Genomic DNA, 24,477 nt, shown 5'->3' on the forward strand with positions numbered 1-24,477 from the left:
AAACAAGCACAAATGTCCCCAAATATTGCCAAACGTCCCCAGGGTGGCGAACCATCCCTGACTGAGAACTGCTGGTCTAAAGGGGGGAGACAGTGATTCACCAAAGAATGACATGTATGGAGTTACTGTTACCCTGGGATGGGGTGGGTAAGGGGAGCAGAGCTGTGCTGCATTTTCCAAGCACTTTCTCGGGAGATTTGACTCATGCTACGCAGTCCAGGGAAGGCCCCATTTGAAGAAGACACATCCAACTGAGGACTGAGTGGACACTCACTGTGTGGGAGTCAGGGGAGGAGGGGAGGGTGGGCCAAGCGACCTCAGGAGGCAGAGGGCCTGGGGGAATCAAAGACAGGCTGCTGGCTTGGGGTGCAGGAAACAAGGCAGGAGGCCTCACATGCCCAGAGGGAAATTCCAGCCTTTACCCTACAGCAGTCAGAAGCCACGGGAAAGATCTGAACCACAGAACCACACAGGCAGGTGGGCACTTCACAAAGGTCCCTGGAGCTTCAGCTGAGCTCAGGGAGGAGAAGAGAGGCCTGGGAGGAGGTGCTGCAGACAGTGGGGGTGCTTGTCGAGCTGGGAGAGAAAAGGAGTACAGGATCGGGTTCTAGAGCAAATAGGCAAAGGCGATGACGTGCTGGACAAGGAGGGTCATGGGGGCGAGGGAGCGAGGGAGGACAACGCTGTGCAGTGGCAAGCAGGAGGGAGGTGGCCCTGGAGGACTGGAGCTTGGTGTTGGTTTCTCCCGGGAGGCCAACTACAAGCCAAGCAGCCCACACGAGCCAGAGTCCCCTATTTGTCACATGAGAGCCCCAAGCCCAAGGCGGCCTTGGGGAAGATGGCTTTCCTGCCAGAAAAGCAGGGACGGGCTTTAAGGAGCCAGCTGCTAGAGAAAAGTGGAGATTGGTTTTGACAAGGAGGCATCCTTTTTTGCTCTTCAACTGCCAAACCCTGCTTCAGTCGGACAGATTCGTTTTGTGCAACTGAGACAGGTAGGAAGGGATAAATTAATGAGGCATCTCCAATGCCCTGAAGAACCCCAGGAGGCATTTCACTGCCTGCTGCACAAATGCCACCAGAGCAGAGACATCAAACAATGAATGTGATGGTCGGCTCCTCCGGAGACAAGGGGGTGAGATGACAGGGTTCTGACACTAGGTGGCGCCAACACTTCATTAAAAAAAAATACCCTAAGTGGCTTAGTTTCTCTAGAGTTGGGGGACGGGCAGGGGCGAACCAGGAAAAGATCTACTTTCCGATCTATCCAAATACCAATAACGAACCAAGGAAATTTATATATTGGGAAGACTGAGTCCCCTCCAATGACGACCATGTCAGATTTTCTGACTTCTAGATCTTTCCTCACTTTCTCCCATGTTCTTACTTATCTCCTTTATTCTGACGATCCAATTAGGGATGAGCCGTATGGGAATGCATGTGTCTCTACCAGTTACATCACAACCACATAAATAATTCTATCACCCACAGGCGGATGCAACCATTCTTCTTATTTGTTCTTTGAAATTAAAATAGCTGGCTTTTTCTTTACTGATTAAGATGATTCATGCTAATGTTTTTAAAAAGCAACCAAAGTCATCCAAAAAAGTAAGAAGAAAGTTTTAAAAATATCACCCATAATCTCAGTATCCAGAGATAACTGTTAACTTTCTGGGGATCCAACATCTTCGTACATTTGCAAAAACACATACATACAATTTGACATAAATGGGATATAATGCATTGTGGCTCTATGAGTGAGTTTCTTGTTGTTTTAAGTCATAGAAATATTGTCTTATCAAGCAGAACGTGGGGGACTTCCCTGGTGACCCAGTGGCTAAGATCTATCCACACTCCCAATCAGGGGGACTGGGTTTGATACCTGCTCAGGGAACTAGATCCCACATGCCACAACTAAGAGTTTGAATGCTGTAACTAAGACCAGCATAGGCAAATAAATAAATATATATATATATTTAAAAAAGAATCTGGTATGACTGTTTTGATGACAGTATAGAATTCCACTGTCTTAAAGGGCTAGAAAATATTGCTTTAAGTTCACGAAACAGGCAGGTCTAGCCTCACTCTAATGGGACCACATGCCATGGGGAGAATTCAGTAACTGAAAAAAATGTTAGGTGCTCACCCGTGTCCAACTCTTTGTGATCCCATGGACTACAGCCCTCCAGGCTCCTCTGTCATATTTTCTAGGCAAGAATACTGGAGTGGGTTGCCATTCCCTTCTACAGGGGATCTCCCTGACCCCTGGATTGAACCCTGGTTTCCTGCATTGCAGATGGATTTTTTACGATCTGAGCCATAACTGAAGGGGCCTCCAAAGATGCATGCTTGTCAAAGGTTATACAAGGAAGCAGAAGGTCAGGGGCCTGCAGGCTGAGGACCCCCAGCTAAGCGTAAGGGAAGACCAGGTGGGGCAGGAATTGCCCTTCTGCTCTCCTCCTCCCTGAGACGGTGGATGTTCTGGGCCAGACTGGGAGGAAGCACTTGCAGATCACGGGGAGGACTTAGGACAGGAGTGGGCACACTTGCCCCGTGAAGGGCAGGACAGTAAGTGGGCATGACTTCCCCAGCCACGTGGTCTCTGTCACGACTACGCAGCTCCGCCTTTGAAGCACAGAAGCAGCCCAGCTCATCTGTATGTGACGGGCATGTACGTGCTCCAGTGAAACTGGTTATGGACCCTGCGTTTCCATTTCATACCATTTTCATGTGCCATGAAATCGTTCTTGATTTTCTTCAACTGTTTAACATATAAACACCACTCTCAATTCCTGGGTGCACAAAAGGTGCTGGTGGGAAGAGTTTTGGCCTGTGGATCAATGGTTTGTTGATGCCACACACAGAAGCTAAAGGGAGGCCTAATCTTTGTTTGAAACACGTTTTGTGATTCCGTGCCCAAGTCGTGTCCAACTCTTTGCAACCCCATGGGCTGCAGCACACCAGCCTTCCATGTCCTTCACTATCTCCTGGAGTGTGCTCAAACTCATGTCCGTTGAGTTGGTGATGCCATCCAACTATACTGACTGCATCTGTGTTCTCTGCACTGCATTCTGCCCCCTACCCAGCCCAGAGCTGAGATCCTCGTGTGCTTGGTACCACTGACCTCGTGGACTGCCTGCAATGAGTAACGACACTTCACTGCTAGAATGTGAGCTCCACGAGGAGGCTGCACACTTCTGTCCTGTTCACTGCACTTTCCTCGGTACTAGATCTGAGCCTGGCACCCAGTGGGCTCCCTATAAATGTGGGCTGAATGAGCGGCATGGATGGATTTGATTCCCTGGTCTCGCCCTGGCCCACAGGTCCCCTGTGACGTGGCCGCTCTGATGTCTCCAGCCTCACCGCCTTCACGTCCTCCTCATGGGCTCCTCTCGGGCCAGCTCCACCCAGTCTCCCTGACGCTCTGGCCTTGTGCTTCCACACTTTGCTGGCCTGTTCAGGAACGCACACCCTTCCTTCCTACAACACCTCCGTCAAAATTCCAACTATTAATCAGATAAAAGTGGCACTGAGGTACATCACAGCAGGGACTGGCACTGAGGTACATCACAGAAGGGACAGCTTAGAAGAGCTGGTATAATGAAGCAAGCGTGGACTCTGGAGCCAGACTCACAGAGACCCCTGTGTTGTCATCTGTGAAATGGGTGGCTGGTACCTGGCAATACCCTCCTCACAGGATTGGGGGTAAAGATCACAGAGGACACTGTGGCTCAGCCAGAACCTGAGGGCCCGAGGCTCAGCAGCACATGCAAGAACAAACCACCAGGCCCACATGGGGATTACTGAGCAGGGGATTTTTGCAGAAACTAACATGGCACCCCACTCCAGTACTCTTGCCTAGAAAATCCCACGGACGCAGGAGCCTGGTAGGCTGCAGTCCATGGGGTCACTAAGAATCGGAAACGACTGAGAGACTTCAGTTTCACTCTTCAGTTTCATGCATTGGAGAAGGAAATGGCAACCCACTCCAGTGTTCTTGCCTTGAGAATCCCAGGGACGGGGGAGCCTGGTGGGCTGCTGTCTATGCGGCTGCACAGAGTCTGACACGACTGAAGCGACTTAGCAGCAGCAGCAGCCACACCTGTGGCTGGTGATTTGTTATGTAAGCGAATACTGAAACACTCTGGCCAATAACATTTGGGTAACAAGAGACGTATTAACACATCTCTGGTCAGTAAGTTGTTAAAAACTGGTATATTTTACATGTAAAACCGGCTTTTCAGTTGGGTCTGCATCCACACACAGCAGTGGTTTCCCAGAGCTCCACCTTCAAATGGGGCTGTGCCCTCGTATTTGCCGCAGTTCCCACCGCCCTCCTTTGCCTTCACTCACAGCTGCCTCGCCCTAGGCAGGAAGCAGGTGTCCAATGCCCTTGACGATGACCGTCACAACTACACCTACCACAGGGCGTCGGCCAATCCTGATACATCCTTTTGCACAAAATCAAAGCCTTTTAACCAGGTGGGAGGCACCACACCCAGCTCTCTGAACAAACATCCCCCATGAGGTACTCCTGACATCAGCCTCCCCTTGTGGGGGCCTGATTACCTTCCCACTGGAGTCTGATTGCATTTCACAGGCATCTTGGCTGATGCTGGGCGCTGGCTCCGAGAATCCCTGCCTTCCTTCTAAACCACCTTTAATTATGATCCCAGCCCTCATTACATAATGAAGAGGCTTCTAGCCGAGCACCCAAGGTCCTCTGATTCTCAATCAACGTCAGGGATATTTTCTTGGTGGTTCCACAAATATATGAGAGATTCCCCCTCCCACCTCCTCTCCATTTGGGGCCTTAGAGATAAACTAATAGCAGGCTTTCAATGTGAAAGCCAGTGTAAGTTCCAAGTGCCTTACATGATTTGGATTTGAAATCATCCCTGGGGGCCTCCACCCGGCACCAGACCCTTCGAGTTTTGCACCTGAGGTAACAGGCAATTATTGATCTGGCGTCAAATGAACAGCACGGCTCTAACCAGCGATTGGGGCCATCCGCTCTCTCCCGGAGCTTGTCAATGGACAAGAGACTGCTGTCTCCTGTGAAGTGGGGACCGGGCGGGGATGATATCACATGGACCCAGCGGAGGACCGCGGGGGAGGCAGCGGGTCCTCGTGAGCAGGTGGGAACTTCTCAGCACCAGCCTGGCCTCAGACCGCCTAATGCCTGTCACTGCTTTCTCGCCTGGCCTAGCTCAAGAACCTTCGAATGTGGAGCGCTTTAGGGAAAATTTCCAAAGATATGGCCTCGGGGAAGGATTTCTGTTTCTGAAGGGCTGTATCAAAAAGGTCTGGGTAAACACAAAGTCCCCCAAAGCTGATAGTGTAGGACTTCAAACCTGGCATCGTGGTACTCTGGGTGGGTGGGGTGTCACCTCCCCCAACACTGCCTAAGAGCTCCTGAAAGGGAAACCGCATGCGCGAAGTGCCAGAACTGGGTCAAAGCAGGGTCCCAGCCCTGGCATTGGGGGGAAGGACAACACCCGAACTCTTACCTAGATGGAGCTGCCAAGCACCTGCCAGGGGTCAGGCACCGTGCCTTCCTCGCAGACGGTCCATAGGGCCACCCTCTCCCCGAAAGATGAATGAAGACACTGGCATTCAGAGAGATCAAGCCACTGGGCTGGGCTGTGCACCCTGGGTGGGAGGAAGACTCAGAACTGGCCCCAGCCTGCCGTATGTCATACCAAGGAGATAGGTGCAGTTACAATACACAGTCTATCCATAAACACCTCCCATGTCTGTTCTCCCATCTGCAAGACGCTACTGAAGAGGTCAGGAGGGTCATTCAAAGGGCTTGAAAGGTGGAAAACGTCCCATACAGAAGACATAATACATCCCCGCTCCAGCCTCAGGTCTGTGCCTCCTCCCTGGTTATCGTTTAGTTGCTAAGTCGTGTCTGACTCCATGGACTGTAGCCCGCCAGGCTCCTCTGTCCATGGTATTTCCCAGGCAGGAATACTGGAGCGGACTGCCATTTTCTTCTCCAGGGGATCTTCCCGACCTAGGGACTGAACTTGTGTCTCCTGCACTGGCAGGCGGATTCTTTGCCACTGAGCTAAGTGGAAAGCCCCGTGGTTAACAATACTCTATGCAAAACGCTTTCTTCCCACCCGTTCTTTCTGGTTTTCTTTGTTCTCAATGACAGATAAGAGTGTGCATCTCTTGACAATTTCCAGCATAGCCTCCAACTCCTTCGAGGCCTTCTAAGACCGGGCACAGCCCAAGTACAGTTCCCCTCCATCAGAAATACAAACTAAGCTTGTGATCCCCTCAAGTCACCATGTGGAGGCTGGAAACAGGAGTGGTAGAGCAGGGTGCCCACCCCAGGGCCTTTGCTTGCGCTGTTCTGTGACAACATTGCAACAGTCACGAGTCCTATCAGAGGAGCCTGGTTCTGGGCTGAGTTTGTGCATTTCACAAATTACATTAGCACATCCTCAGGTCATTCTGTGGGGCTGCTGGTTCCATCATTACCTCTGTTTTAGAGTCTGAGATTCAAGAAGGTCATTCACTCACTTTGTCACTCTGGAGTCAGACTCCTTCGGTTCTGTACACACCAAGTGGAGTTGGGATAAAGCTTAAGTGGAAGCATCAGGAATAAATCTATGAAACGTGCAAGCACACACTGGCTGCTGTGTTGGAAGGATGCTCCAAGACCTGGCAACTGTTAAATATTTTTTAAGCGTCTACTGTACGGCAAGGAACTAGGGATGAACGTGAATACAAGATGACATGGTCTCTGATCATCTGGAGATTACAGCCCAGAGGGGAAACTGACATTAACTGCTTTACCCCAGCTAAAACTGGCTTCTTAATTTGGGGTTCCTTAGGGGCTCTGGATAGAATCCACAGGAATGTGTTAACTTGGATCGGAAAAAAATACACTTTTATTTTTGCTAATCTCTAACTACAATTTAGCGTTTCCTTATATTTCCAATGTTGGAAACTGCAGTAGTCAGCAGAAACTGTGTGACATCACCAAGAGAAATCAGATATATTCCTATTTGATTGCAGTTACTGCTAATACTTCAAATTTTCCTTTATGTTCATTATTATTTTGAAATTATAATGGTTATTAGATCTGCTGCTAGGTTTTATAATTGAATGTCTTCATCAAGAAACAGATCAATTATTACATTACAATTAAAAATTACTTTCATATTATCTGAAGAAAATTGGCTTCTTCAGTAATCGATCGAAAACCATCAGTAATGAGAAGTCTATGGGATTCACCCGATGGCTTAGAGTCCATGGCATCAAAAAGGTTAAATACTCCCAGCAGTAAGGAGTATGTGATTACATGCTTTTAAGTAAAATGTCATAGTCACTCTGTAAAATGGTTTAATAAAGAACTCTGACCTAGATTTGAGAGACTGGTTAGGAAAAGCTTACCGAGCACAGTGATACTTGAACTGAAATCTGAACAATGATTAGGCGTTTATAATATGAGCAGGAAGGAAGGAAACTTACATATGGAAGACAGAAAAAGAGTTTGTCCAAAGTCCCTGAGGTGGGAAAATTGGGAAGAATACTAGCATGACTAGGCAAGCAGAGAATGAGGAGGAGGATGGTGGAGACCCAGGTCTCAAAGGAAGAAAGTGTGTAAAGCTGAGTCCATCCTTGGCAGCTCTGACTCAAGGACCACTTTCTCAAGATGTGGGAGACTCCAAGTTTCCCCAAGCATGAGGACAACTCTGTTTTCAAGTTTTAAATCTATGCTGTCTTAAATCATGCAAACTCTAACCTGTTACAATAGAAAATATATATATTGGTCTTTGCCATGGGTTCCTGGCACACAGCTCCTAAAAATTTGTCATTTCCCAAGTGATACCAGAAACATCTCTTACTCTTTTCAAAAATTTCCTTTCAAAATCATTCAATTTATTCAAACCAAAAAACAAAACAAACAAAAACTAGGTCACTTCTTTTCCCCACCCCTAAACCTTACCCCTGTCAGTTCCCTGTATCTATGTCCTTGGTTTTTGTTTTCACATATAAATGAGATCATATGGTATTTATCTTTGTCTGACTTATTTCTCTTAGCATAATACCTTCAAAGTCCACCCCTGCATCTGTGCTAAGTCGCTTTAGTCGTGTCCGACTTTTTGTGACCCTATGGACCAAAGCCCACTATGCTCCTCTGTCCCTGGGATTCTCCACGTAAGGATACTGCAGTGGGTTGTCATACTCTCCTCCAGGGGATCTTCCAGACCCAGGGATAGAACCCAGCTAACTTACATCTCCTGCATTGGCAGGTGGGTTTTCTAACCATTAGCGCCATCTGGGAAGCCCTTGAAAGTTCACCCATGCTGTTGCAACTGGCAACATTTCCTTCTTTTCTACAGCAGAATCACTTCAGTTCAGTTCAGTCGCTCAGTCGTGTCTGACTCTTTGTGACCCTATGAACCGCAGCACACCAGGCCTCCCTGTCCACCACCAACTCCCGGAGTCCACCTAAACCCATGTTCATCTACTTGGTGATGCCATCCAGCCATCTCATCCTCTTTCGTCCCTTTCTCCTCCTGCCCTCAATCCTTCCCAGCATCACGGTCTTTTCAGATGAGTTAGCTCTTCTCATCAGGTGGCCAAAGTATTGGAGTTTCAGCTTTAACATCAGTCCCTCCAATGAACAGCCAGGACTGATCTCCTTTAGGATGGACTGGTTGGATCTCCTTGCACTCCAAGGGACTCTCAAAAGAGTCTTCTCCAACACCACAGTTCAAAAGCATCAATTCTTCAGCACTCAGCCTTCTTTGTAGTCCAACTCTCACATCCATACGTGACCACTTGAAAAACCATAGCCTTGACTAGATGGACCTTTGTTGGCAAAGTAATGTCTCTGCTTGTTAATATGCTGTCTAGGTTGGTCATAACTTTCCTTCCAAGGAGTAAGTGTCTTTTAATTTCATGGCTGCAGTCACCATCTGCAGTGATTTTGTAGCCCAGGAAAATAAAGTCAGCCACTGTGTCCATTCTTTCCTCATCTATTTGCCATGAAGTGATGGGACCAAATGCCATGATCTTTGTTTTCTGAATGTTGAGCTTTAAGCCAACTTTTTCACTCTCCTCTTTCACTTTCATCAAGAGGCTCTTTAGGTCTTCCTTACTTTCTGCCATAAGGGTGGTGTCATCTGCATATATGAGGTTATTGATATTTCTCCTGGCAATCTTGATTCCAGCTTGTGCTTCCTCCAGCCCACCGTTTCTCATGATGTACTCTGCATATAAGTTACATAAGCAGGGTGACAATATACAGCCTTGACGTACTCCTTTTCCTATTTGGAACCAGTCTGTTGTTCCATGTCCAGTCCTAACTGTTGCTTCCTGACCTGCATATAGGTTTCTCAAGAGGCAGGTCAGGTGGTCTGGTATTCCCATCTCTTTCAGAATTTTCCACAGTTTGTTGTGATCCACACAGTCAAAGGCTTTGGCATAGTCAATAAAGCAGAAAGAGATGTTTTTCTGGAACTCTCTTCCTTTTTCCATGATCCAGCAGATGTTTGCAATTGGATCTCTGGTTCCTCTGCCTTTTCTAAAACCAGCTTGAACATTAGGGAGTTCACGGTTCACGTATTGCTGAAGCCTGGCTTGGAGAATTTTGAGCATTACTTTACTAGTGTGTGAGATGAGTGCAATTGTGCGGTAGTTTGAGCATTCTTTGGCATTGCCTTTCTTTTGGATTTGAATAAAAACTGACCTTTTCCAGTCCTGATACAGTAGAATACTATTCCATTATTTTATATATATATATATATATGTGTGTGTATGTGTGTGTGTGTGTGCACACACCACATTTTCTTTATCCATTCATCTTGAATTGGGGTGCTAGAGAAGACTCTTGTGAGTCCCTTGGATAGCAAGGAGATCAAACAAGTCTATCCTAAAGGAAATCGACCCTGAATATTCATGGAAAGGACTGATGCTGAAGCTGAAGCTCCAATACTTTGGCCACCTCATGTGAAGAGCCAACTGATTGGAAAAGACCCTGATGCTGGGAAAAATTGAAGGCAGGAGGAGAAGCAGGCAACAGAGGATGAGATGGTTGGATAGTATCACCGACTCAATAGACATGAGTTTGAGCAAACTCTGGGAGATGGTGGAGGAAAGAAGAGCCTAGTGTGCTACAATCCATGAAGTCACAGTTGGACACGACTTTTTGTTGCTGAACAGCAACAATCAATGGTCACTTAGGTTGTCTCCGTATCTTGGGCATTTGTAAATAATCCAATGAACACAAGTGTGGATTTATCTTTTTCAAGTTAGCAGTTTTGTTTTCTTCAAACATAGAGGAAAACACAGCCATACCCTGGGAGGGTGAACAGACCCAACAGCAGTGATGGAAGGTCCTGTGCTGGGGACCTGCTCAGACCTCACCCCATGTGTCCCTTCACCTCTGTCCATCTGTCACCTTCGTCACACCTTTCAAAAAACTGGCAGACATAGCTCCCTCAGTTCTGTGAGCCTCTCTAGCAAATTAATCAAAGCAGAGGAGAAAACTATGCAAACCTCCAGTTTGTAACCAAATCAGACAGAAGTTATGGGTAATTTGGGAATCTGCTCCCTGGTGGCTGGCATCTGAAGTGGGGTGGGAGTGGTCTTGTGGGCCAGAGGCCAGGCAGTGTGAGAGCTGGGTTACATGGTAGGACACTCAGCTGGTGCTGCAGAGAATTACTTGTTGTAGGGAAACCCCTGCCCCTACATTTGGTGACCAGGAATGAAGGATTCTACCTAAAAGGTAAAGGAGAAACACCCAGGAAGTGGAGAACCTACCCTGGAGGGAGAACGCAGTTTTCCTGACACACCCTTGGGGTTCTTTTCTACATCACCCAATGACATTCTCTCTATTCCCATGAACAAGCTTTGGTGCATTAATACAATTCTGTTTTTTGGTCAACAATTGAGTACCAGAAGCTGTGTGCCAAATACCATCAGTTCAGTTCAGTTCAGTCACTCAGTCTTGTCCGACCAAACACCATGGAAGACAGAAAACCGGAAAACTTTCTCATCTCATCGGATGTCTCCACGGTGCATATGATGGAGTCATAGGCTCCAAACACATCAGGGGACTTCCCTGGTGGTTCAGTGGCCAAGACTCCAAGTGACCAATGGAGGGGGCCCAGGTTTGAGTCCTCGTCAGGGAATGAGATTCCACATGCCTCAATTAAATATTCTGCACACCACAAATAAAAAGAGATCCTGCATGCCATAAAAAAGACTGAAGATTCCATGCACTGTAGCTAAGACCTGGCACAGCTAAGTAAACGAGTAAATAAATATTAAAACACACACACACACACACACACACACACACAGCAGCAGCAGCAGCAGCAGCCACAGTCCTCCAAACACTCGGGTTTGACTTTCCCACATTCTGCTCATCCGGACCTCTCCCTCTTCCTTGGAGTCTTTGTGTCTGCATGATATCCGTCTTCCTCTGAGAGCTAAAGGCCAGGGGAGGTACCTCTGTCCTGTGCAGGAAACAGCATTGTTCAGCCTGCCGCTAAGGGAGGTGGCCAAGTTCAGAGTGACGCATCATCCCAGTCCTGCCTAAGAAGAGCTGCCTCTCAGACCCTGGGTGCAAGGCTGGATTCCATGTGCCCGAGAGCCCTTCCCTCCGTCCCAACATTAACATGCTGTGCTTGTCGGCCAAAAGGGCACAGTGGACCTATCCCACTTTAACTGAGCACAAGCATCGTTTCTCCATGATACCTCTTAACTTCACCTGCAGTCTTGCTCTAAGTTATGGGTTGCAACGGAGGGTCGGTACCAGAAAGCAGGGTGCACGCCTGAAGTGGGCAAATGCCCAGTGCCCTGAGACTGAAACTGGGCCTTCTCTTGACTAGTCTCCTAGTTTCCACGGCTGACATGATGTTACGGTCTCGTTTATCATGAAGAAACAGTGGACTCATTGGAAAAGATGCTGATGCTGAGAAAAACTGAGGGCAAGAGGAGAAGCAGGCAACAGAGGATGAGATGGTTGGAGAGAATCACTGACTCAATGGACATGAGTTTGCACAAACTCTGGGAGATGGGGAAGAAGAGGAAAGCCTGTTGTGCTGCAGTCCATGGGGTCGCAAAGAGGCAGACAGAACTTAGCGACTGAACAACAAAAGCTGTCCTCAGTATTGGGAGACTTTTCTAAACACCACTCACGATCTAAGATCCCATGAGCTATCTTTTTTAAGTGATCCCAATGGCCATGTCAACAGATTAACTAGTGATGTGCTTAGCCAGGCTTTTATTTAAATCTTTGATTCTAGATGACTATGACTCTGCAAGTCACAGTGCTTTACTCCTTTGCTTGAACTTGGTCCTTAAAGTACTTTTCCGCTTAGAATTAGGGATCACTCAGGTACCGACTATATCTAAAAGGAGTGTTCTGGCTCTCACCTCACATTCACGTTACTAGCTCTGAATCTGATTTCTGGCCACCTGCGTTTCTTGTTTTGCCTCAAGGAAGCCACTGGATGTGCTCCACTGGTTGAATTCCAACCTTGTTTCAATCCCGAGATGTGGCACCTGTACCAACAGGTCATTTGGTAAGGATGGCCCTCTCTGGTCTGGTCCAGGGTCTTCCACTGAGGACTGGCCTCAAGCAGACCCTCCTGGCCTTGGGTAGGAGGACCCAAGAGATCAGAAATGGCACTTACATGGGAGAGACCAGGATGTGATCAAGCAGTGCTCCTAGTGGGCCCCAGGGGGGAACTCACCTGCACAGCATTTGGGAACAACAGCCCCACTTCTGCCTCCTAGCTACCCCCTCCCCACCCCTGGGCACACAGATCCATATGCTCCAAGGAGCTGGGCTTCTAGCTGAATGGCGAAAACCAACAGTTTGAGATGCTCAGTATACTCCTTGTGGAGAAGGCTCCTCTCTTCTCAGAAGCCGTTTTTTGCATGGAAACCATGGGGCTCTGTGCACTTGATAGACAACACCTGTTAGCACTCAGTATCAATGGGCAGACAGCACCTTCTCTACCACAGTCGTACATGTGACATGGTCCAAGACGCTCGTGTGGGTCCAAACCAGTGCTCTGGAATCACAAAACCAGTCCTGAGAGGACCCAGGAGTGAAGCCAGGAACTGTGATGACACCTGGCTGTGCTTGGAAAGAAAGAGGAAAAGATGGGGACTTCCCTGGTGGCCTGGTGACTAAGACTCTGCATTCCCAATGCAGGGAGCCCAGGCTGGATCCCTGGTCAGGGGACTAGATGCCACATGCCACAACTAAAACACCCCGGGTGGCACCTAAGACCTAGTGCAGCCAAATAAATAGGTACGTTTTTTTTTTTTTTTTTCTTTTTAAGAGAGAGAAAAAAAAAAAGATTCCAGAGGCCTCATCATGGGCTCCCACCCTGTGCCTTTACACACAGTCTCAGGCGCTGGGGTGTGACAGCGCTGCTTATGCCCTCAGAAAGCCAAGGGTTCTGGCCGCGTTCCTTGCACCCAAAGAAAAATCAACCTCAAGGAGCCTGTGTCTGCTCATGGAAGAATGAATGAAGAATGGAGCAGATAAATCATCCGTCTCCCAGCTACCCTCCTCGCATGACTCCGCGGGGACGCACGCAGGCATCTCGGTGCCTCCTGCTTCTTGGGCTGTGAACCACTAGTTAGTGACAGAAAGGGGAAGTACGTCGCTCTGGAAGGAAGGATGCTGGTGGCCTTTATTAACTTCCAGGCTGTGGTTCGCAAGCACCATAGCACCCACACAGACAAACCCAATGTCACGGAAGGTTTTTTCTAGAGGGCAGGGAAAAGCTGAAGCTGTAAGAGGGTGATTATGTCGGCCCTGAAGGTGAAACTATGCCTACCTGCCTGGAGACAGAGGATTCAGTAATTAGCGGATATCGATAAAGTGTGAAAATGACAGACGGCTGCTGGCGTCTGGTGCCAGTATCAGCTCAGCAGCTCCCAAGCCATAAAGCGGATCTGCCAGGGAGCACCCTGACACCAGCGTCTGACTCATTTGGGGCCTCCTTCCCTCTGCTTTTGGCAGTGGTGGAGGAGTTGAGTAGCATGGTTGTTCCTTGGGACTGAGAGGAAAGCCTTCTTTACATGGTGTTTTCATGCCTTTCCAAATCTTAGAGGCTTTTCTGATTTCAGGTCCTGGGAACGGTGTGAAGTGCTCACTGGCTAAGTTGTGTCCGACTCTACGTGATCCAATGGACTAAAGCCTGCCAGGTTCCTCGGTCTGTGGGATTCTCCAGGCAAGAATACTGGAGTGAGTTGTTATTTCCTCCTTCAGGGGATCTTCCTGACCCAGGGATCTGAACACACGTCTCCTGTGTCTCCTGCACTGCAGGTGGATTCTTTATCATGGAAGCACTGGGGAAGCCTGGGAGAGGTGCGGAATGCTACTCCAAGTGCCTGGCCTAGCTCCCCCCGTTACAGCACCTAGTCTGGGCTAGATTATAAATGCCTCAATTGTGCCAATTCTTGTAGCAAGCATTCTTTTACTCCTGGCCACCTGGCATGTACAGATTCGCTCCATCCATCCATTCCAGCATTTCCTGTGGAGCTAACAGTGAGCACTGCACCCACTCTCTAACAAAGAAAAAGCAACACAAAACAAAAGAACAATTTTACCACTTATGGAGCTTGCAAGGTAGTGGGAGAGCTAGGTATTAGGGGAAAAAAACACACAAGTGAATGTAAAATTTCGATGTTGAGAAGTGCTACAAAAAGGTACCAATGCCTTGACAGTATCTGGGCCGAGTTACACTGTCTCACGTAAAAGTCAGGGAAGGAAATGTGATTATTAGCTCCATGCTACAGAAAGGAAACGGAGGCTTAGATATTTACCAGAGCAAAGACATGTAGGAGTAAACGACTGGTCTGGAATTTGAGTCCAGATGTGCTTGACTTCAAAATCTACATTCTTACCCACCGGCCTTATATTGTCTCCCCATTCATTCATTCAACGAACAGTAACTGTTTGCTTATGTTTAGGAATGGTCAGGTCCTGTTGATTCAAAGATGCACAAAATCCTCAGTCTAGGAGGCTCTACCATCCCCATCAAGTGGGTTCACTGACCCTCCCTGGGAGCAACCCTGTGATCAAGGCCTCAGCAGCCCCTGCCTTGAGGACTTAAGATAACCTGTCAAAAGTAAGCCAAGCAGATAAAGAGAGTCCAGTGATGCCTTTCAGGAAGATAAACTTGATCTTTAGGAAGGGTATCTGATTGCCGCAAGGACGTTTAGTTTTAAAGCTCCTTCATTCAGAGAAAGAGTAATAAACTGTGCTGCTCAAGCCACCTGATGACATTTAAAAACAGAGGCCACTGCTTGCTGATCCATAGGGGAGCTGGCAGTCCCTCGTGAAATATAAAGAACACTGTATCTGAACACAAAGGGATCTGGGTTCACGTCTCAGTTCTACTGCCTTTGCTGGGAGGCTCTGGATGACCACCTGTTCTCTCGGAATCTCAGATACCTCATCTGTTAAACAGTAACACTGCATTTCTCTCTTTGCTTGCCCCCACCAACCCTCCATCCAAAGTGTTAGTAAATATTAGAGACTCTACAACAAAATGCAACCCTAACAGACAACTTTTACCTTCATCCGGATTGTCCTCATCCAAGCAATGTCATCCTGCCAGGAGGAGTATTTCTATCAGCCTCCAGCTGTCTTGCCAATTTCACCCCATGTCCTCTGCAAACATTTCTCACCTAACAGTCAATGATGGGTTTAAAAACCTGGTCAGATGGTTCCACAGCCCTGCTTAGCACCCTTCAAAGGCATCCCATGGTTATAGGAACATAGTCTTAACTCTTCCCTTACCAAGGAAGGTCTTTCAAGATCTCACCTTCACTGGTTCCTATGCCTCAGGCAGGGCCTTTGCAAAGGACTTTCCCCTCTCAGAACTTTGTAGACTAGCCCACCAGTTGGACCATAGAGAAGGCTGAGTGCTGAAGAATTGATGCTTTCAAACTGTGGTGCTAGAGAAGACTCTTGAGAGTCCCTTGGAATGCAAGGAGATCAAACCAGTCAATTCTAAAGAAAATCAACCCTGAACATTGATTGAAAGGACTGATGCTGAAGATGAAGTTGTAATATTTTGGCCTCCTGATGCAAAGAGCCGACTCGTTGGAAAAGACCATGATGCTGGGAAAGACTGAAGGGCAGGAGGAGAAGGGGATGACAGAGGATGAGATGGTTGGATGCCATCACCGACTCAATGGACATGCAAACTGTGGGAGACAGTGAAGGACCGGGAAGCCTGGGGTGCTGCAGTCCATGGAGTCACAGAGTTAGACACAACTGAGTGATGGAACAACCACTCTATCAAGGGAAGCTTGCTTCCCCACGGCCTCACTACACTCTGCCACTCCTAGCAAACCACCCAATTTGATCTGCAGAAGAATACCGGAGCTTTATCATTGGTTGACCTGTTCGTTTCTTTCTTCCCCTTAAAACTTAACCTCCATAAGAGACTCTTGTCCCTTGTTCAGCCTTATGTCTAGTACCTAATACTTGTTCACAGTAGATGCTCAACAAATATTTGATAAATGAATGTGAATCTTGACAAAGGCTGTTTTGAGGATTCAATAAAACAAATATGAATGGAAAAGGCCAGTATAGAATCTGGTCCATGAAAACCCCTACGTAACCATAGGTGCAGCAGGCACAGCTCCTAGAGAAAGCTCTTCATTGTAGATGAAGTTGCCTGAGACATGAAAAGAAATTCACTGCCTACAAACATGAGCCCAAAGTAGTTAAAGCTATGGTAAATGTCAAGTGTCAACTTTATGCCAACCAATCAAAGGAAACTTTTACCAACTCTCTACCTAGTCACATAAAATTAATCATCATGGGATATCTGAGCATGAAAAAGTGTTTGATAGAACATGGTATGACCTTCAACAGCATGAGAACCCAGAATCTGAGAGAACAGCATTGAAACATATACATTACCATATGTAAAGTAGACATCCAGTGGTTGTTTGATGTATGACACAGGGAACCAAAGCCAGTGCTCTGGGACAACCTAGGGGGTGGCGTGGGCAGGCGGTGGGAGGGGAGATCAAGAGGGAGGGGACACGTGTAGATCTATGGCTGATTCATGTTGACGTATGGCAAAACCCGTAATATTGTAAAGTAATTATCCTCCAATTAAAAAGAAAAGAAAAAAAGTATGAGAAGCCAGGATGTTGGACAGTCTTAAAAAACCAGCTGTATTTTTTTTTTTAACTTCTTTCTTAATCACTTTCAAGATGAGCATGGCAACCTACTCTAGCATTCTTGCCTGGAGAATCCCCATGGACAGAGAAGCCTGGTGGGCTACAGTCCATGGGGTCACAAAGAGTCAGACACAACTGAGCCACTAAGAACAACAGAACAGGAATTTCCCTCCAATTAAACAAAAAGAAAAAAAAAAGTATGAGAACCCAGGATGCTGGAGAGTCTTAAAAAACCAGCCTTATTTTTTTTTTCTTTTTACTTCTTTCTTAATCACTTCCAAGAATAAAAAGTAACAGCTAGCAATAGTTACTTTTTAAAGAAAAGTGAAAGTGAAAGTCGCTCAGTCATGTCCAACTCTTTGTGACCCCACGGACTATATACATCCATGGAATTCTACACGGCAGAATACTGGAGTGTGTAGCTGTTCTCTTCTCCAATCTTCCCAACCCAGGGATTGAACCCAGGTCTCCCACATTGTGGGCAGATTCATTCCCAGCTGAGCTACCAAGGAAGCCCAAGAATGCTGGAGTGGGTAACCTATCTCTTCTCCAGTGGATCTTCCCAACAAAGGAAATGAACTGGGGTCTCCTTCATTGCAGGCAGATTGTTTATCACCTGAGTTACCAGGCAAGCCACTTTTTAAAGAAGACAGGTAACAATCTTCTAAGGGGCTGCATTTAAATGTTATTTTCCTTATACTTCTCTATGCTGAAACTTTCTAGAAGTACTAAGGTAACTTTTGGGAAGAGTTTCTGGGAGCACAGCTGCCTACAAAGGAATTAAGTGCTCATATCAGAATTTCTTTTATGAAGATAAACTGATTCAAGCTCATTAATCTGGTGAGTGAAAATGATCAAACTGAAAATAGAACAACATTAATATTTTCTCCCAAAATAGCAGAAAACCATGATTTCAATGTCAAACTCTTTTGAAAAGCAACCATGGATTTACTTCGTTGTTTGCTAATTTGGGTGGAAAACGGGATGCTCTTTCTCAGTGTGTTCTGATTTAAATTAGGCTAGTTACTTAGGCATTCTCACATTGGTATATGTCCTTAAAAACTGCCTTTTAACCAAGATAGGAAGCAATCTTTAGCACTAAAAATATAGCTAACAAAGAGATTCCTCCATCAGCAAAAACAAAGCAAAAATCATTCTCCAAAAACCGTGGCAGTGGCTTTAGGAGACTGGGTGGGACCCGGGCAGCTCACTGTCCTCTTCCTTTGCTTTCATTACATTATACAATGTCACTTTAATTAAGCCATCAAATCACATTATCAGATCAAGTGGTTTTGATCCCACTGTGGTTTGAACAGGTTTCATTACATTAATAAACCATATGTTTCATGTTGTTGGAAGCAAAGTTATTTTTCTCTGTTCGGTGTTCCAAAAGTCTTCACAATAGACAGTATTCAGCACTTAATCACCGACGTGCTCTTCCACGCGTTCGGGATGTGTTAAGAGGAACTAAAATGACAGCCCATTAAATCTGAAAGTCTATCCAAGTTATTTACTGACAAAGGGCAGAGTGGTGACTTGAATGTCCCGTGAATAATCACTGAGCCTAAATATTGTTTCCATTTCCTGGAAACTAGAGCTTTATATTTTTTAACAGATGATATCCATTCTAAGTCTGTCTCAGGCATCAATACAAGATTAGATGACTTTTCCCCCCTCTTTGGGTGTCAAGTGCAGCCATGCATCTCCTGCTCGGGTCTGAAAGCTTGATTCTGCTTTTTCTGTTCCAGTATGTCGGATCATCCTGACCGAAGGGCAGGATGGGGGCACCTTAACTCAGGCAGCCTCCACGGTGCTGCTCAGTGAACACCAGTTAATGATCACAGCCAGCGAAAGAGGGAGGTGGGGCTCAGTCTCCTGAGGCTCTGCTTATACATCTGGAGTGGCAGATGAGCAGATCTTAGGGTGGACTGGTCAGTGAATGGTTACCAAGCTAATAAACCTCTTGCAGTGTCTTGGAAAGGCAGAACCAAGCCATGGACACTTTCACAGTCATGGCCACCATGAAAATACCTTCAAACATGCCTAAGACTGGATTTCTCCATCTAAGTCTGAGCCATCCCCGAGAGCAGGGGTATGTAAACTACTGTTCCGTGGCTAAATCTGGACTGCTGCCTCTTATTACAAATAAAGTTTTATTAGAAGACATTTTCTACACCTACTCATTTATGTGCCGTCTACAGCTGCCTTGATGCTACAGAGGCAGAGCTGAGTAGTTGCAACAAGAGATCACATGGCCCAATACCTGGTCCTAGATTCAAAAAGCTTACTGGGTTTCCCTGGTGACTCAGTGGTAAAGAATCCACCTGCCAGTGTAGGAGACATGGGTTCGATCCCTAATTCAAGAAGATTCTACATTCCACAGAGCAACTAAGTCCAAGTATCACAACTATTGAGTGTACACTCTAAACCCCTGGAGCTGCAACTATAGAAGCCCACATGCCCTAGAGATTTTGCTCCCACTTCTCTCTAGAGAAGCCACTGCAATGAGAATCCCATACACTGCAGCTACACAGCAGCCCCCACTTGCCACAACTGGAGGAAAGCCCACACAGCGATGAAGACCTGGCACAGCCAAAGATAAATAAATAATGGGATCTTCCTTTGTATCCGCTCTTCTCCACTCAGGTCACTAAGCTTGATAATCCAAGCCCTCCAGGCTTCCTGATAATTGCGAGCACTGGTGGCTGGCTTTCAGCCTTTGGTGCCATGGAAATATCTGAGTTTTCTTGTGGGGGATACAAGGAGGAGCATTTCGTCATGTGGACCATGGTTGTATGATATTTAAAACAAACAGAAATATCATTTAAATGCAATAGGGAAGAAAGTTCCCTGGTGGTCCAGTGGCTGACTCTGCGCTCCCAATGTAAGGGGCCTGGGTTCGATCCCTGGTTGGGGAACTAGGTCCCATACACTGCAGTTAAAGAGCTCACACGCTGCAACTAAAAGAACTGGCATGCAACAACTCCAGATACCACATGCTGCAACTAAAAACATCCAGTGTGCCACAACCAAGACCTGGCACAGCCAAGTAAATAAACACATAAATATTAAAAAAAGACCAGACACATCAGTAGTCATCAGGAAAATGCAAATCAAAACTAGAAAGAGATACTATTTCATATCCATTAAGATGACTACAACAAAAAAGATACATAGCAAGTGTTGGTGAAGATGTGGAGAAATCAGAACCTTCACACGATGCTGACAGGCATGGAGACTGGTACAGCTGCTTTGGGAAAACTGTTCGGCAGTTCTTAAAAACAAGGAAAACACAGAGTTACCCTATGACGCAGCAATTCTACTCCTAGGCTTATGTCCAAGAGAAATGATAACATTCATCCGCACAAAAATGTGAACATGAATGTTCAAAGCAGCGATATTCATAATGAGCCAAAAGCAGGATCTATCAATTGACAAATGGATAAGCAAAATGTGGTATATCCATACAATGATGTATAGTTTGTTCATAAAATGAAATGAAATTGACACGTATGCAAATATGGATAAATCTTGAAAATATGATGCTAAGTCAAAAAAGCCAGAGACAAAAAAGTCAAGTATTGGAGGGTTCCATTTATGTGCAATCCCCCTAACAGGAAACTCCATACAGACAAAAAGCACATTACTGGTTTCCTGGGCCTGGGCAGGAAGCAGGCATGGGAGAAAAAGGAGTGACTGCTAAGAGGGATGGAATTTCTTTTGGGGGGTGACAAAAAGTCCTGAAGTTGATACTTGTGATGATCACATAGCTTTGTGAATACAGAATACCACTGAAGGGTACACTGTAAAAGAATAAACTATACGGCATGCGAATTAAATCTCAATAAAGCTGTTATTTTAAAAACTCAAACAGGGATACTATTCAGCAGTAAAAAGAAATGAGCTACTGATCTACAACATGGATAAGTCCTAAAACCCTGAAGTCAAGAGCAGAGTTGAGGTTAGGAGAAAGAACTGACTGCGAACAGGCATGAAGGAACTCGCTGGGGTGAAGAGAATGCTCTAAGAGAGGATGTGGTGATGCCTGCACAACTGTAAGTTTGATAAAAATCACTGAATTGCACATTCACTACACCTGAACTTTATGATATGTAAATTAGGCCTTGAAAAATGCGTAAAAAAAAAAAAGAACACTTTCTTACATCACTGACAGAATTGTAAAGTAGTACATACAGTCATTCTGGGAAACTGGCCAGTATCTAATCAGATCCAAACATACATGTATCCTTTAGGCTGTAGTCATTTTACTACAGGGTGCATAACCAACAGAGACGTGTCCACATGTTGGTTAAAAGGCATGTTCAAGAACTTCCCTGATGGCTAGGACTCCATGCTTCCAATGCAGGAGACCCGGGTTTGATCCCTGGTCAGGGAACTAGGTCCCAACATGCTTCAGTTAAGGGTTCCCAGGCCATAACTGAAAAGATTCCATGTTTAGCAGCCAAGACCCGGCACAGCCAAACAAATAATTAGAAAAAAAAAATAACAACTTTCATAATTACCAAAACATGAAAATAAATCTACAACTTCATGTATATTAAAATGGGTAAATTCAGGTACAGTCAGACACTGAAATTCAGCCACAAGGACAAACTACAACTACGTGAAATAGCACAGGTGACTCTTCAAAGCAGTGTAAAGCAACAGAAGCAAGACACACACAAGAACTTGGTGAACTGATTCTATTTATATGAAATCGATCAGGAGGCAAGACTATGATCACGGTTATCCTTGGGAATGGGCAGTGACTAGGAATGGGGAGAGCAATGTGCTTTGGGAAGCTGATGTGATGTTAGTTTCTGGATCTGGGTGTGTGTCACTCAAGTATATTCAGTTTCTGAAAAGTTATCAAGCTGTATGCATACTGTGTGTGCACTTTTCTGTAGCTTATACTCCAACACTATGCTAAAAAAATAAAGAAGACTGTGTCTATATCTCTGTCTCTAGAAAGATCACAAAACATTTTAATATTCAAACATCTTAAGAGTCAGCAATGGATGCACACCATGATCACTGTAACCTTGGAAGATGAAGAACTGATTCCCTCTACCTAAGGATGGGTGCTTGGTTCTGCTCAAAATCAAAGAAAGCCCATTCGGTGGAGGATACCGCCCACTCTGACAATTTAACACAATGGAAACCAGTTCCTCTCTAATTTCCTTGGGTAAGAAGGACTATGCACCCTCTCTGCACAGCTGGTATATCAGATGGTCAAGCCCATTTATTAGGAAAGAACTTTGTAACTGTCATAACGTCAGCATTTCCAAGCTACCAGATCCTATACTCACTTGTGATATAAATTCCCCATCCTGCAAATGTCCCACCTCTTGCAACATAGTCAGCCCTAAGAGTCCTCCTTTCCCTAATCATGTTCTCTTGGGAGAAAGCTTTACAGTTTGGCCTTTTGCTTTATTTTTATCTTGGATTGAAAAAAAAAAAATAAGGCCAAATGAGGTTCTTCATGCCAGTCCAATCCAAGATATTTTACAGGTTTGCGTGCTTCTCAACCTTCCTGCTGTTCCCAGTTGATAAATGATGCCCTTGACAAAGTGTCAGCCCCAAATTAGTTGATTCTCAATTATGTCTTGATGGAATCTGGCCAGACTAGCTTCTTCGCACCATCCTCTGACAGAACTACACCGACAGGAAGGAGATGATCACATCGTTAAAACTCCCTTTCCTCTTCTTTTAGCTCCTTTGCAGATACATGAGCCTGGAAAATGGGCTCATTCTTATCATCAAGGGGCACATCAATGCAGTTATTTCTGGAATATCAACTCACTCCCCTTGTTCCTATAAAGGTCATATGCCAGTAAACTGGTCCCTTTTATTGGAGGGAGGGGTATGAACACTCCTGAAATAAAGCCCTTGCATATAACTCACGACGCTAAAAATACCACAGTCTACTGTCAACGTCAATAAATGACAAATGCTTCCCACATTACCCAAGCTCACTATTTCAAAGGAGAGAACTGATTTGGGAAAGACCCATCTCTTCAAACCCAAAGGAAATACCTTCTTTTTCCTTCCTCCCTTCCAAATACTGGGTCTTTGACAAGCCTTATTCCTCCAAGAGTTTCCTGAGCTCTGTGATTTTATGACAAATCACAGAGCTTGAAGGCTGGGCTGAGGGTAGAATCAGACTTTCCAATTTCCTGGGAGAGAAATTCATGACCATTTCCCATGAGAAAGGAGAAATGGAAAAAGATTAGGACACAAGCAAGTTATGAAACTTATGTTTTTCAGATCTGGGAGTTGAACTGTTAAACAATAGATCTAAAAGGTTACGTGATGTCTGGTGGAGGTGGAGAGCTGGAGGGGTACTTCTTGCCTAGTATGGAAGTTAGTAAGAAAGCTGAAGACTGGGGTGTTGAAAGCAAGTCTGAGGTCCTGATGTTTGAGCTCAGAGACAAACACCTGATTGCAGCAGGGAAACAGTTAAAAAGTAAGACACCAAAAAGCTTTAACACATCAACGAGTTTAGTGCTGACACTACAAGGTCAAATTACAGAGAGAAGGACTGATATTTCGCTAGTCAAAAGGGCAATTCTGAACATATCTATTTAACTGAAGTTATTCCCACAAATGCTTCTATTTATCACCCAGACAAGTCTCTTTTAGCAGAGAAACATGCTTTTAATGCCAAGTTCCAATTCTTGGCTGGTTCCGAACTCCTTTTCACTTAAAGTAATTTATGATAAGGAAATCTTCCTCTGGGCAAGGGCACTGAATCCAAATGTACCTTTAGAGGCTTCCGTCCCCAGTGGGTTTTCTAAGAAGTCTGTCATGTCGTGGTTCCAGGCGTCACGAACGGCAGACTTGTACACCACCCTGTTATTCAGGCCCTGCTGTGGCCGGAAGTTATTTCTCAGATACTCCACCGACTTGACGTGGTCTTGCTGCTCCGTGGTGAAGATGGAATAAAAAGCCTCGAGCTGAACATAGAACCAGAGGAAAGGAGAAAAAAGAAATTTGGTTAGAAGGCTACATGGTCCAAACCCAGGAGGGGTGATGAGAACAAAAGGTGCTGGGAGGTGCCCAAAGTCGAGTGGACAGACTCAGCCAGACACAGGCTGCCGGCTGGAATCACTGCCAGTGGGCTTATCCAGCTGCGGATTCTCTTCTGTCAACTGAAAAGGAAAACACTTCATTGGAAGGTGCTTAGAACTCTTGGAGCTTGTGTCTCAGACAAGAGGCCGGGTCTTTCTGCAGCAACCCCCAGCCATCCCTACCCCAACGCCTGGCAAGAATTTCCCTATT

General features: G+C 45.9%; 1 protein-coding gene across 2 annotated transcripts in view; it reads right to left on the reverse strand.

Annotated features, from left to right (window-relative positions):
* The window catches only part of PTPRG (protein tyrosine phosphatase receptor type G), a 765,748-nt gene that overhangs the window by 114,269 nt on the left and 627,002 nt on the right, over nt 1-24,477 (reverse strand). For both annotated transcript variants that reach the window (XM_068983186.1, XM_068983185.1), the window contains exon 8: nt 23,960-24,152. In XM_068983186.1, coding sequence (XP_068839287.1) covers nt 23,960-24,152 — 193 coding nt within the window. The remainder of the gene's footprint in view (nt 1-23,959; nt 24,153-24,477) is intronic.

Source organism: Capricornis sumatraensis, chromosome 10 (assembly GCF_032405125.1).
Source record: "Capricornis sumatraensis isolate serow.1 chromosome 10, serow.2, whole genome shotgun sequence".
NCBI classification, from domain to species: Eukaryota; Metazoa; Chordata; class Mammalia; order Artiodactyla; family Bovidae; genus Capricornis; species Capricornis sumatraensis.